The 15643-nt window shown below is 35.2% G+C and overlaps 1 protein-coding gene across 2 annotated transcripts; it reads right to left on the bottom strand.

Moving 5' to 3' along the window:
* Positions 1-170: 170 nt before the first annotated feature.
* LOC306864755 (glycogenin-1-like) lies at positions 171-14208 on the bottom strand. Of its 2 annotated transcripts, none has more exons than XM_079408969.1 (7): positions 14088-14187; positions 13057-13195; positions 12794-12968; positions 11881-12043; positions 3805-3931; positions 3209-3419; positions 171-1459 (listed from the first exon to the last, which is right to left on the bottom strand). In XM_079408969.1, exons 1-7 carry the CDS (start codon positions 14092-14094, stop codon positions 1322-1324), a joined length of 960 nt encoding a protein of 319 aa, XP_079265095.1. In that variant the 5' UTR covers positions 14095-14187; the 3' UTR covers positions 171-1321. The 2 variants fall into 2 exon arrangements, with proteins under 2 accessions (XP_079265095.1, XP_079265096.1); XM_079408970.1 differs by having other exon boundaries at positions 288-1459; positions 13057-13192; positions 14088-14208.
* Between the last annotated feature and the right edge of the window lie 1435 nt (positions 14209-15643).

The following is a 15643-nucleotide window of genomic DNA, read 5'->3' as shown; positions in this document are numbered from 1 at the left end:
AGGTCTGAAAAAACTTTCTATAAATATTATATAAATAAAAATATGTAATATAATATTTATAAATTATAAAAACATTATATATAACCTTAATATAAATATAACTTTATGGGAAAAACTCTAACAGTAATTTTAAAAATCATAAGATTGAAAACAACGAAAGTAATCTCATTATAGCCTATTAATTTATTAAAATTGATTAAAAATACCTATAAAAGTAATTTTCCTTGATTTAAGAAATGCATGAAAATTATATTTCATGAATACTAACACTAAAGTAAATTATGTAAAAATGCCGTTATTTATTAAGAAAGAATTTCCAGATTTTTTTATTTTTTCGGAATGTTATCTAAATGTTTCTATTTCTCAAATTAGACTCATGCTTTTAGTAAGACTTCAGTTACAATCCCAGATGTTCCTGACAGCTGAAGTGAAATATTATGTATCTATTACAGCTCATTTGCATGCCTCTCGAACGTACATTAATACAACAATTTAAAATTTCACACACATTAATTTTGAGAGTTGTATTTTGGGGACAATGGCCCTGTAACACTGAATAAAAGAAAACAGAGATACAAAAAGACAAAAGAAAAACAAAGATATAAAAAGAAATGTGACAATAGTGAGAAGACAGTAACAACAGAACATACACCAACCAGCATGTGAACATAAAGGCTACATATTCTCAATTTGATAGAGAATATTTTATTCAGAAGTGCTAGGACTGGATACATGATGTGCTCTAGTTAAAGGCACACAGTTCTTTTTTTCCTCAGTAAAAAGCTGTCATCCCTAAAGAAATCAAAATGACTGTTTAAAAGTTTAAAATCATGTGCATGTGAGATGAAACTCACTCCAGTTACACCAGTAGACTCATAAAAGCTGTTGTAAGTACACTGAACAGGTCTCCTCAATACTAACAGTAGTAGCTGGGTTACTCAGGAACCCCAATACTGGGCTTTTGTAAGTAAATTGTATATATGCATCACTGCAAATTGAGCATTTGTACATTGGCATGTTGCACGTTCAGGAATCCACACCTCTAGGTGTCAGTATAAGTCCAGAAAAATGACTGAAAGTGCATCCCAAACATGGAAACTTTGAGCATGTGATAGAGAAAGCTGGCCCAAAACTGCCTTTATCTATTAAAATTGCCATGCACTGCCAGAATTCATATTTTGCACGAGGTTCAAAGGTAAAGTTAGCATTAAATGCTTGAATGAAGAAGACAAAGCGTGTGATGTGTTAGCGGGCCACAGTGTGACCGTCTTGCATAGCTGAATACCCTCTCAGATTTCTGTGTGTTTGACATTTTGACTTTTTATTTCAGGAAAACGTCAAGCTTCTTCTGAATGTTGTCAAAAGAGTCTATTCCCATGTAGTCGGCCTGGCCCTGCTCCCACCTCTGCTTGCGCTCCGCCGAGGACATGAGCGGCTGAACGCACTCCTCGCTCTCCTCCTGTGAACGAGAGAACAATACAGGACATTAAATACATGGCATTCAGTAAAAAAAAAAAAAAAAAAAAAAAAAAGGAGCATCTTTCAGTTCTGTGCAGTTTGAAAAAGAAAAGCAGTCTTGAAAAACACGATATGAGCTTCACTCATTTTGTATAATTTCTAATAAATATATAAATTAAATCAAATGCATATGTAAAATGACATTTTTCAAATTATGCCAAGTTCAAAAAACGGTAGAAATTGAGTGTTTATACTGTGTGTGTATATATATATATATATATATATATATAAGTGCTGTCAAACGCTTAATTGTGATTAATCGCATCCATAATAAAAGTTGTTTACAATGTGTGTATACTTATCATGTATACAAATACAAACACATGCATGTATATATTTAACTTACGTTTATAAATTAAATATATTTATATATTATATATAAATATATAAATGTAAATATTTTCAAAATATATACTGTATGTGTGTGTATTTATATATACACATAATAAATATACATAGTACACATACATATATAATGTAAACATGGATGCAATTAATTGTGATTAATCGTTTGACAGCACTAATATATATAAATATCTCAGACAGATGCAAAGGTCATGGGGTGTTTAACTATTGCTGTGGATGATATTTCAAATTAATGTTTAATTTTATAGTTATGTCAAGCTCTACCAAAATTTGAGATGAAATTAGAAATAGTAATTATTATGATTCCAATTGATAGTGATTATCATCATCATCATCATGATTTTATTTTATTTTATAAAAGCTGGAAAAATTAGATAAACTAGTTTTAAAAGTGTGATTTCTGTAAAATACACAATATCAAATAAATATTGTACATTTCAAATAAAATCAATTTAAAAATGTATTTAAATTTTATAAATAACAGTTTTTCCAAGCTACAATGAAATATCAGGCAGAAATAGTTTAATAGATTAAGTGCCCCTATAATGTGTTATGAAAGGCTCATATTTTGTTTTTGGGAGTCCCCAACAACAGGCTGACATGCATGCAAGATCAAAAAACACTTACATTTTCTTATAATATGCCTTTATTTTTACCTTATTTGCTCAATGACTCCCAAACTATTTGCTCAACGATTCATTTTTCCAAACCCCTCCTTTGTGTGACACTAATCTGTGGTGATTGATCGATTGGTCGATTTCATTTAAAGCAGCGTTTGTGAGCCAGTGCTGCTTTGTGTACAGTGTTAAAAATAGTAAAAAGCTATTTTTACTGCCCCAAAATGAATGAATTTGCATTTTCATTCAGACCAACTCGAAAATCAAGTTTTCCCAGGTCTGCGCGTGGTCTGCGTTGAGGTCAACATGAAACAGCTTGGTTTCAATGATTCAGAGTCGACTCTTTCTTTTGAGAGACAATAACTTTATACACGGTGCACTTTCAGATTTAAAACTGTGCAGGATGTTTTCATTCACTTAGAGCTGTTACACTGAATCACAGGTCATTTTTCACAGAAAATTCACAATAGGGGCACTTTAAATTATGTCTTTTTTTTTTTTTCAGTAAATCACAAATAACTGTAAAAATCACAATGTCACTGAATATTGTTGTGGCCTTTGCTACTGTAGACACTAATATGTAAATGCAAGATTTTTTTGTGTGTGAATAATGTATCTTATTAAAGTTAAGCATGCTTAGCATGTAGTGCAAGTATATTGGTATACGGCCATGTAGACTCATGGACATGGATATGTTTAGGCCTGACCTCACAGCCGGAGTTGAAGGGCTGGTCTCCATACTCTCGGATCAGCATGGGCAGCACCTCGGCGCTGTACAGAGCCCACCACTGCAGCAGGAAGCTGGGCTGAGACGAGGCCTGAACGTCTCCTCTCAGTTTCCTCTGCGTCGGGTTATACGTGTAGCTCCACGGCTTCATCTGGCCCAGGAAATGCACAACCTTTGCATTTGCACCATATCTGTGGACAGAAAGACATTTTCAGAACGCGTTCCTGAGAAATAGCAGGCGTCATAAGGCACATGAATGTATTTCAATGCCGTGTTTATTGCAAGTAATACTTAACTGGTTAAAAGTCCCGACTAAAATCTGACCTTTTGTGAGTTAAAATCTACACAGTATGGTGCAAACCTGAAGTGAGAACACCATGCACACTATTGCTGGCAGCATTATCAAATTAGCACAAGTGTCTCCTCAGATGATTTTGTCTCACACTCCTCTTCCTCAGCTCCTGTAACCCGATGTTACGGCATGAGCAGCCTTCATGTGACTCGTGTGTGGATCCTGTTACTGGCCAGCGCATGCCAGCATCAGTGATCAGTGAGTGGAGTCAGAGTCACACTCACTGTTTAAACGCAGGAAGGTAGGTGTAGATGGCTATGCTGCTCATGTTATAGATGAAAGGAAGGTGTTTGTTGATGTCGGCTGTTGCCCAGTCGCTGAAGAAGCCGTTCAGAACTCCTTGGTCCCCTCCTGTAGAGCAGATTATTAATACATAATGTCACTTCTAATGGAATTAGCTCTCTTTTATTTATCAATATAATTTAGAAGTAAATAACGCAGTTTAAGCAATTAAAGCTGAACTGTGTAATATCTGCACTACCAGCATCACCCAGTGCAATTGCAATCAATCAATAAAAATGAATGAATTAATAAATAATAAAAATAAATAATTAATAAACAAACAAACAGAATACAAAACTAAAAATAAATGAATGAATAAAAAATACAATTCTAATAATAGCATAAAAACAAATAAATATTTAAATAACTGAATTAATAAATACATAATATATACAAATGAATAAACTAAAAGAATACATAGCTAAAATGCATGAATGAATAAATTAATACTAATTCCAAAAATAAATAAATAAACTAACAATTAAATGCATAAATAACTATGTTAATAAATAAATAAATAAACAAAAAATACCCAACTAAGAATAAATGAACGAACGAACACTAATAATTATTAAATTAAATAAATAAATACCTATGAATGAATAAATAGCTAATAAACAAACAGATAATTAAAATACATAAGAATGAATGAATGAATACTAATAATTACTAAAAACGAATAAATACCTATAATTCATAAAACAAACAAACAAATAAATATTAAATAAACAAATAAATGAACAGATAATTAAAATACATAAAAATGAATGAATACTAATAATTACTAAAAATAAACAACTATGAATAAAATAATAAATAAACAGACATTTGAAAGAATGCTGAATAAATAATGAATAAATACTAATAATTATTACTAAAAAGTAAATAAATAAAATGAACAAAATTGTAAAATATGCAAAAGAAATAAACGTATAATGAAAATGTGATTGATCTGGAATTCTTGCACAGGATTTGCACTTTTTGGGAGAATTAACTATATAAAAGTTACTCTCAATGTTTTGGTTGGCTGAGTGGTGTGGTTGGTTGTTGGGGTGTTGCTATGGGGTTGCTAAGATGCTCTCATTGCTTTTTAATGTGTCTGTGTGGTTGCTTGAGTGATCGCTAGGATGTTATATAATAAGGTTTTCGGACAAAAATATGTGCATGTCATGCTGTTTTTGAGCAGATAGCAGTGCAAGGAATGTGTCCAGGTGCTTACTGGTTGAAAAAAGACTCTACATATATAAAAAAGGGCACGCTCTGAAAGAGCAGCCTAGTTCCTGCATACTTGCTCAAAGGTCACTGAAGACACAGAGTCACATGACACAGAGATGTACATCTCACACTGAACATACACGGACACTGAAATAGCTGTACTATTAAAAATCACCCCCATGTCTTTGAAAGTTACAGATGATTTTCTTATTCCTGAGGAGCACAACTTACAGCAGTTGTTCTTTTCCATGTAATCAAAGTGAATGAATGAACTCATGACTGTCATGATGAATAATGACTTCAATTTTAGTATGTTACTCCACATCAAGGAATATAACAGACAATTAAATAGAACATTTTTGTGATACTTTTATAGTTGTTTTTGTTCATTTTAGAGCTTTACAGCTCTTGGTCCCCATCCACTTTCATTACATGTGAGAGATCAACTCAAATTTTGTCTTTTGACTGTAACACTTTACAATAAGGTCTCATTACTTAAGGTTAGCTAATGCAAATAATATTAACAAAAATTAGCAATACATCTGTTTTGATCAGCTGTTCATTATTAGTTCATGTTGGCTGAGGTCCATTGAATCATATTAACAGATACAACTTTTGATTTTAATAATGTATTATTAAATACTAAAATTAGCATTAACTAAGATAAAAAAAAAAGCTTTAGAAGCATTTTCATTGTTAGTTCACGTTAACTAATATGATTAACCAATGGAATTAGTTATAGTTCTAAATGGAACCTTTAAGCATTTAAAATGATTAGATAAAAAAAAAAAAAAAAAAACTTAAATATTTAAAAACATTAATTAAATACAACTCAAAAAAGTTAGTGTAGTTACTGTATTTTTCCTGCGGAGGGTAGATTAGGCCTAGTTGATTAAAAACACAAGAAACAGAAGTAGTGTCAGATTGTTTTGTGAAGTACATCAGAGTGAAATGCATGTAAGGTGGTAAAAAACACAGGGCAGGACTTCTTTCTATCTATCAGTTGTTGATTGGATGGAAGCAGATCTAAATGCGAGCTTGAGGTCGAATGTAGAAAAAAAAAAAAAAAAAAAAGGAGTTGGGATTTAAGTCGACTTAAGTAATTGAAGAAGTCCGGAATACTGTATGTAAACCAAGTCTGTTGAAACATCGAGTTATGATATTTTGATTTAAAAAAAAATATGAAAATCATATGCATGGATCAGTTTTTCACAATAAAGTCAATAACATTCATTTAGAAAATATACGTGATGAATTTTAATTCCATGCCGAAATTAAAGGATATTGTTATCTAGTCAATTTATTTCTTCAATATCTGTCTGTTAACCTATGGGCTGCACTTAGAATCCAGTGCCATCCTCTGCACTAAAACACATGAATATTTGCCCCAGGACAGGCCATGTGCACGCTGTAAGGAAATTAATATAGTCGGCACAAACCATATAAGCATCCTCACTACTAGCCAAAGAAGACATTTACAAAGTCACCTAATAATACTGCGTGCCTATAGCAGATTAACCAACATGCTGGAGCACTGTTTACAAAGAATACTGGTTTAGCAGCTAAACCAATCCAGCGTTATTTAATTTGGGCATGCCTTCAGAAGCCCAGAAACAGCGTTCAGAATCCTCCCCCGGGCTTTCCCTGTGCAAGTGGCTCTACAAACATTACTGCGGCCTTGCAGTGTTCATTTTGAGGGGATGATCGGAAGTGTGCAGGAATGCACATAGTCTCTGGCTAGTTTACATTGGCAGAGGATGAGAACAAGTCCACATGATAGCCTTAGGTCAGGACTGTAATAAACCAGGAAATGGAAAGATGCTCGTTTGATTCACCGTTTTAGAGATTCAGAGGCTCTGCAGGTATGAGAGAACACACTGATGCTTTGTCTTTGGATGCCAGTTGTCTGAACGCCCAACAAACCTGGAAGTGATTTGGCTGGTTTGTTAGTCTGACGCACAACACTCTTGAAACTGCTTGTCACTGAGATAATTCCTAAATATACTAATTTACTGTTTTTTGATTTTTTTTTTTAGTTTAAAATCCCAAAAAAACTTGTCCTTTGCCATGTCATATTTTTTTTAACATCAGAAGTTTAAAAAGACTTAACAAATTACATCTGATCACCAAGAACACTCTACCAACCATCTAGAAATTGCCATATAACTCTCCAGAACACCCCAGCAACAACCTAAAATGCCCTTACAACCATCCAGAACACCTTAGCAACCTTCTAGCAATGCAATAGCAAGAAAAGAGCAATGCCTTTACAACTATGTTGAACACCCTCGCAACCACCTAGAACACTCAAGTAATGTCCTTTTTACTATTTAGAACACCCTAAAAACAACCATCTTACAACCAAACAGAACGCTCTAGCAATCAACTAACAATGCCCTAACAAGCACCCGGAGCAACCACTTAGCAACACCCATACAACTATCTAGAACACCACAGTAACCACCTAACAACTCATCCAACATCCTAGTCAATCACCTAATAATGCCTTAGAAACACCCTTGCAATGCCCTTTCAACTACCTAGACAATCCGGACCAAGCAACTATCCAACACATTCTTGCAATCACTTAGAAATGATCCATGGTGATCCAGAACACCCTAGCAACACCCTAGAAACCACTGAGCATTGCAAATATTTAGAACACCCTAAAAATCACCTAGCTACACACTAGCAATTATCTAGCAATACTCTTACAACTAACCTACACACCTTAGCAACCACCATAAAACCATCCACAATACCCTATAGCAACACCTTAGCAAACACCTAACAACACCTTTACAACTATAGTATCTAAAACACCCTAGCAACCAGTGTACAACCATTCAGAACACACTTCCAAGGACCCTGAACACCACATAGCAACACACTTACTGTATAGTCACGCAGGACACCCTAACAACGCCATAGCAACCACACAGAATAGCACAACTACCACATAGCAACACTTACTGTAAAACTGCCCAGAACGCCCTAACAAGGCCATAGCAAACACCCAGAACACCCTAACAATGTTATACCAATCACACAGAACAGCATAACAACCACATAGCAACCACACTGAACACCCTACTAGTGTTGTCAAAAGTACAACAGTGCTCAAATCTTAGCAGGAAATGGATGTTTTTAACATTTCAGTACCGAATGGTATCGTGGTCAGTACTTTTGACAACACTACACCCTACCAACCATGAAGCAACACATTTACTGTATAGTCACGCAGAACACCCTAACAACACCATAGTAACCACCTAGAACACCCTAACAATGCCATAGTAACCACCCAGAACACCTTAGCAACCATACAGCAACACATTTACTGTATAGTCATGCAGAACACCCTAACAACATCATAGCAACCACACAGGACACCCTACTCTCACGTAGCCAGACCTTCAGACTGACGGCTGAAGGTCTGGAATAGATGGCAGCTTTCATTGGCCAAGGCCTGTCCATGAGGTCGTTTGACCGACATCTCAAACAACCAATCACAGTTCGTTTCATTCAGCATCACGTTTCGGGGTGTGGAAATGTCGTCACAATAACAGACCAGTGTGTAAAACTCTCGGACATTTTAAAGATTATATGCCGCAAACTTTAAATATTTCACATACTTTTGAAAATCCAGAGTTTAGTTGACCCTGACAAGCGCTCGTCGTCACAGTTGTAAACACGACGGCTTTCTTCTTTCGTGAGGGGGTTTGGCACCACAGCATCTTTGTTTCCAGGTGGAACGTTAAAGAACGCAACACACATCTCCCGGAAATCCTGTATAATCTGATGAAGACTTCGAAACTCTTTAAGTGTTTCCAGATAAGTGTGCCATATGCATCAGACGTTTAGCCAACGTTCCTTGGGCGTGACGTCTGAGGCTGAGACTAAGGACACCCTAATAATGCCATAGCAACCACCCAGAACACCCTAACAACGCCATAGCAACAACAAAGAACACCCTAGCAACATTAGAGCAACCACACACACAAAAAAAACCCTACAAACCATGAAGCAACACGCTTACTGTATAAATCACCCAGAACACCCTAACGACGCTATAGCAACCACACAGATCACCCTAGTAACGTTATAGCAGCCACATAGAACACCCAACGAACCATGAAGCAATACACTGTATAAACACACAGAACACCTTAACAATGCCATAGCAACCACCCAGAACACCCTAACAATGCCTTAGAAATCACACAGAATACCCTAGCAACCTCATATGCCAGAAAACCACAGTATCATGGTGGCATGATTTGCACAGAAGGGCACCAGTCAGATTGTCCTCTGAAATCTTGTAGTTTCTCATGTTCTTCTCTCCCAAACTCAAAGCTTCATTAAGCAGAGAATACCACAAGACATCATGGCAACAGTCAAGAAGAGGTCAAGCTTTACACACAATCTAGCTCAACTAAAAATAAAGCAATCATTACAAATTAGCACACCATTAGAGCTTTGATTTGTCAGAGGACAGTCACCGGTCACTTCAAAACTACCAAAGACAAAAATAGACCAAAAACTCAGACGGACAAGATTGTGTAGCATTTATGCAGCCTGCAATTATGACAGTCCAAAAGAGCCACTGGATTCTGTGGAATAACAAAAGCTTAATAAACAGGCTTTTGAAAATGTGCCAATCTCCATAATGTAAGCAGAGCCCACCCTCACAACGCAGCAATCTAATTGGTTCCTCAATCGTCACACTCAAACTCACAGCCAGACTCATAAGAATGGGTTCACTGTGTTGTCGAGCTGAAAACAAGTCCAAAAACTTACACTAGTACATCATAAATCTGCAAGTCACTCACACATGCAACCAATTATTCGTCCTGCATGTTATCAACTAACAAGTGAAAAACAAAGCATAGGGAAAAAGAAACATGCACTTTTGCTGATAGCCATATTACCAAATTACTAAAACCCATAAAAGTTGCATAACGAGCAACAACGCCAAGAGGTGGCTGTAGAAAAATGGCCCTTGGCTCCTAAAGAAAAGGAAAAACAGGGTTGCCTTGAAAGGGCTTTTGTTTGCTAACGGCGCCCGTGCCAAATTCCTCTCGCCGGGCTTATGAACCAGCTGTGTTGGGCAATACTCGAGAGGCTCTGTTGGGCATTTTCGCTTGAAGTAATTTTGTGATGCAAACAGGGAAGGGCGACTTAATTACGCTGACAGTGTGCGTAAGATGAGCACACGTCAAAATGCTGGGCGTGTGGGGAAATGCAGAGATGTTTCAGCTGGAATGGAGAGGTGGAATGATAAGGGCTGATGCATCCATTCAGAAACATTAGCTAAAATAACTCTGATGGGTTGTTTAGCCACGATTAGCCATGATTGCAGTCGAGGTACATGATAAGCACCCTGATCACCAGAGAGATAAATATAGGAAGTTTTAAAAGCTGTATATACAAAGATTACTATTTAGACAAGACAGATAGTGACTATAGGTCTAAGCTCTAAAATGATAAAGAAAAAGAGAGTACCATTAAAAGTGTTCTGTATCAAGGGTTTCTCAACCTTTTAGATGCCACAGACTAATTTATAAAACAGTATTTATTTGATGTTAATATTAAATATTTTAAAAAAATATGCCTAAAACATTATTTAGAAAATATTTAGTTTTTTATTAGTCCACTACAGTACTATACTATGCATTATTTGTTTTTATCTATTTTGTATTGATTTTATTTTAATCAAATTTGTATTTATTTTAATAAATGTATTTATTTATTGTAATCTAATTTTTTATCATTCATTTATTTATCCTTTTCTGATATACCATTTATTATTTATATTTTATAGATATATTATTTATGTAATCCAATTGTCTTTATATATTTATTTATATATTTCTGATCAATTTTGATTATTTAAATTAAATTTTTTACATTTACAACTATTTATTTTTACCTTTTTTTGTTGGTTTTTCTCTTAACTTTTTCATGGATGAAAAGATTTACCCGGTTTCACAGACAAGGCTTAAGCCTAGTCCCAGACTAAAATGCAAATCTGAGCTGTTTCAACTGAAAGAAACTTGCACCGACTGATCTTAAAACATGTCAGTGCCTTTGTTTTGTCTTAAGATAAACACCAGTAATGTTTTTTCTAAGGCACGTTTATAAAAAATGTCTTAAATGTCCTAATTGAACTATGGCCTAATCCTGGTTTAGGCTATGCTGTGTCTATGCAACCAGGCCTTAGTGACCCAAAACTATTGTATGTCTTAAAGATAAAATATTCAGAATATAAAGCATATGTCATCATATGGAAATGAGCAGCAGGGAAGATTCTGCAGAATTTCTCCTTTTTAATATATAACATTAAGTAAATATACCCCCAGCTTGCAAAAATCACTTTAGGCCTGTTTACACGAAGGACAATAACTATAATGATAACTAAAACTATGACATTTTTATAATCATACCACAGCTATAACAGAAACAGCACAGAGGAATGATATCATTTGAATCAGTTTCAGAACATTTTTGTCCAAATGATGAACAATCAGTATCAATCCGCCCAAAGATTGAGTTTTAAAGTGGAAGACGACAAAACTCGTGCACACTCATAATAAACAATGTTATTGTTCATTGGTGAGGATGCTAATATAGCTATCGTCATAACTATAGTTATCGTTCTTGGTGTGAACAACCTTTAGAAAAAAATACAGAACTGGAAAATTCCTTTGAAATGCTTCAAACACAGTAAAACTGTCAATGCCCTATTTGCTCCTATTTGCTCTGACACATCTAAAACTGAACGATAGTGGTGTTTTACGTACCATCAAAGCTGCCATGCTCTGTGGAGTACTGCAGAAGTTTGCCGTAGGTCTCGTTGGACGGGCGAAACACGAACACACCAGAGTTAAAACAATCAGGCCAGCCGGGGTCTGGAGCCGCAGACAGCTCCTCTCTGTCAAACAGCTCATCTATGTTTGAGACCACCTACAGCCAACAGAAAAGTGTCAGACTTCTCACATAACACGGTCCCAATTGGATTTAATTTTTAAAAAATATTTGTATGCGTTTATTTTTTATATTTTTATGCATTTTCTTTTTTTCGGTCGTATTATGTACAATTCATTAGTGCATGCAAGAAAAAAAAAAAAAGTTATTTTACTAAGAAACACACTGCTGTTAAATTATTTTTAAGAATTATTAGCAAGGATGCTGAAAACCTCAAAAGTGACAGTAAAAACAGATCTAATGTTACAAAAAATTCTTATTTTAAATAAATGCGGTCTTTAACTTTCTACTTTTCAAAAATCCTGAAAATAAAATGTATCACGGTTTCCATAAAAATATTAAGCAACACAGTTTTTCCAAAATTGCTAATAATTCAGCTTCACAGTATTCACGAGAATAAATTACATTTACATTTTAATTAATTTACTTATTAATACAGAAATGTTATTTTAAACTGTAGTCAGATTTCACAATATTACTGTTTTTACTCTATTTTTGATGAGATAAATGCATTTTGAATAAAAGGCATGCACAGATGCCTTCACTACTCTTTTGCAAATTAAACAAGTTAAATGCAACGCAGAGGCGTACATTCACACACCGAGTTAATGGTGCAGAATGTAATTCAAATGACATAAACCGCAATATAAATATTTCATGCATGTTTTGACAAGGCACAACCTGAACTCTCTGCTAACCAGCTGGTTCGAAGTCATGATGTGAACTCACCAGTGTGTCTGCATCCATAAACACACACTTGGAGTAGTGTGTGAGAGTCCAGCAGTGCAGCTTGGTGAAAGTGACACCCAGATCAGGTCTCTTCATCATGGCCAAGTGTGCTGTGTCCCCACTGTCCAACACATCCACTAGCCTGACTTCATCGAAGATCTTATGAAGCACCGCCCTAAAGACATTCACAAACATCTCATTTTGTTTTGCATGGAAGTCAGAGAGTTTGCAGTACAATACTGGCTGAATGAAGCATGTTGTACCTTGACTGACCGGATACATGCGTCCCAATGAGCACCACCAGCTTTTTTGAAGTCTTGTGGTTCCTAAGGGATTTTCCAAGCACCATAGCTCCTCTTGCATAGCTATCGTTTGTGGCCAAAGTGACAAATGCCTGTTCTGCTAAAGAAATGGAGATTGACAGATAAGGTCTACTAAATTTGATTTCACAAGGAATAACAGATATGACAACAAAATGTATTTCCCCCAAAAACAAGACATGTTTAAGCATTAATATAAGTCAATACACATTTCCCCTCATAATAATTTAAAAAGCGGTGAAACTTACAAAGCTGAATGAATAAACTATCGAACAAAAGAACAATTATAAGTTGTGCCTGTGTAAGTGATTATCATAGATGTATTTTCCTTTGAATATGGTTTAAAAAGCTTTAGTTTTGAGTTGATTCAAAGAATCGGTTCTTTTGAACAATACGTTTCGAAGAATCTGTTCAAAAACTGATTCAGTGATTCTTAACGACGTGCTCCTGGTGCCATATTCTCTCAAATACTCCAATAAAAGGCATATTGGTATGTTTTTCTTCAAAAAATGTGATTTTGTGGCAAATGTACTAGTTTGTAGCCATAGCCTAATTCATTTCATAAAGAAGTCATTTAGAAAGTGAATATAATTTGCATTAAATAGCCTACTACTTCAATTATCTTATATCTCTCAGCTGAAACGTGTTTGCTTGTTTTAATGAAATGCTGTTTATTAAAACCAAACATATGAATCATCGTCTTTGAATAAAAATTCAAAAGATGGTCCTCGATCCAATGAACTGTTGTTGAGTTGATTCGAGAACTATTCATCGAATATATAAATCAGCATTACATAATCCATAGTGCTACAGAAATATGAATATGAACAATGCCGTGAACATCCACATCCCTTAAAGCCTTTACTTACATATGCATAAATAAAATTCTATCGATTGTTTTGCAGTATGAGATGATCATCACCCCTACACTTCAACAGCTGTTAGATTTAATTGAAAAGTGCATTGTCACATACCTGCCATGCTCGTTATTTGTCAAAGCTACTTTGTAGCTCGGACTCCCAGAACAGTGTCACTTCAATAAAAGAGACTCTGTATCACGTCCTGAGTTCATTTATACCAGCGCGGACCTTCTCCATATATACTTCTGCCCGTCACGTGACCAGACAGGCCCTGCGGACACGGCCATGATTGGTTCGTGATCTTTGGGGGCGTGGCTTCATACATGTGACTGCACTTGGGAAATTGACAGATTGTAATTTATATGAATGTAAAATAGAAACGTGTATACTTTACATTTGATATTGTTATATAAATAGATTGTATGTTTTTGTATATAATAGAAGGTATTTTTACATGTGTATATTACATTCTATATTTTGATGGCACATAATGCATTAACTCATGTTAACAAATTGTTAACGAAAAGTCCTGTGGCCAGTTGCATAAACTACTTAGACTAGTCTTAAAAGTTAGTCATCCAATTTTTTTTTTCTTCAAGACTGGTCAGCCTTTTAAATTCAGTTACATAAAATGGTATATTGGTCTAATTTGAATCTGAAAAGTAAGACTGATTATCACCAGTCCATCAAGTTAACTTATTTAAAGTTATTAGGACTGATTGTCAGCATAACTGAATAGGCAGAGCACATGTACAACAATTTGACATGATAATGAGGCAGCTATTGAGACATCTCTAGAATAGAATAGAATAGAATAGAATAGAATAGAATAGAATAGAATAATAGCTACGAACTGATTGGTGTCTCATGCCACCTACTGGTCAGAGTTTAGTCGTGCTTTCATTTTAATTCATACATAATTCATATATTAAATATATTTATTTCTATCCAGTTCAGATATATATATATATATATATATATATATATGCTGACTGTACATTATTCCTTACATAAGTAGTAGCATTTATACCTTGTTAAAGATGAACCTTTATCTAAGTGATGGGAAAGCAAAAATGTGGAGGAAAAAAGGGAACTGCAATGATCCCAAGCATACAGCCTCATCTGTAAAGCATGGTGGAGGTGGTGTCATGGCATGGGCGTGCATGGCTGCCTCTGGAACAGGCCCTCTCAACTTTACTGATGACTTAAAGTATGATGACAGTAGCAGAATGAATTTGGAAGGATACAAAACCATCTTGCCTACCAATATTCAAGAAAATGCCACCAGATTCATTGGGAAGTGCTTCATGTTGCATCAGGACAATGACCCAAAACACCCTGCCAGTTCAGTCAAGGAGTTTATAAGAGCAAAGAAATGGAAAGTCTTATATTGCCCAAGTCAATCTCCAGATTTAAATCTGATTGAACATGAATTTCACCAGCTGAAGAGGAGAGTAAAGGCAGAAACTCCCCAAAACAAGCAACAATTGGGATTGGCTGCATTAAAGGCTGGGAAAAGCATTTCAAAGATGAGAGCAAGAGTCTGGTGATGTCTATGGGTCACAGACTCACTGCTGTGATTGTGTGCAAGGGATCTGCAACTAAATAATAGCTTTTAATCTTTTATATCTGCCTTATGTTCAACTGTCCTAATACTTATGCTCACATCA

Source organism: Barbus barbus, assembly GCF_936440315.1.
Source record: "Barbus barbus genome assembly, chromosome: 46".
Lineage (NCBI taxonomy): Eukaryota > Metazoa > Chordata > Actinopteri > Cypriniformes > Cyprinidae > Barbus > Barbus barbus.
Note: the sequence above shows the minus strand (reverse complement) of the source record. Positions and strands in the feature narration are given on the sequence as shown.

Coding starts and splice junctions, on each gene's coding strand:
- LOC306864755 (XM_079408969.1), bottom strand. Junction 12,044..12,793: donor TTATGGATGCAGACACACTG/GTGAGTTCACAT, acceptor TGTTGGCTGTAG/GTGGTCTCAAACATAGATGA. Junction 1,460..3,208: donor CCTTCAACTCCGGCTGTGAG/GTCAGGCCTAAA, acceptor TCTCGTTCACAG/GAGGAGAGCGAGGAGTGCGT.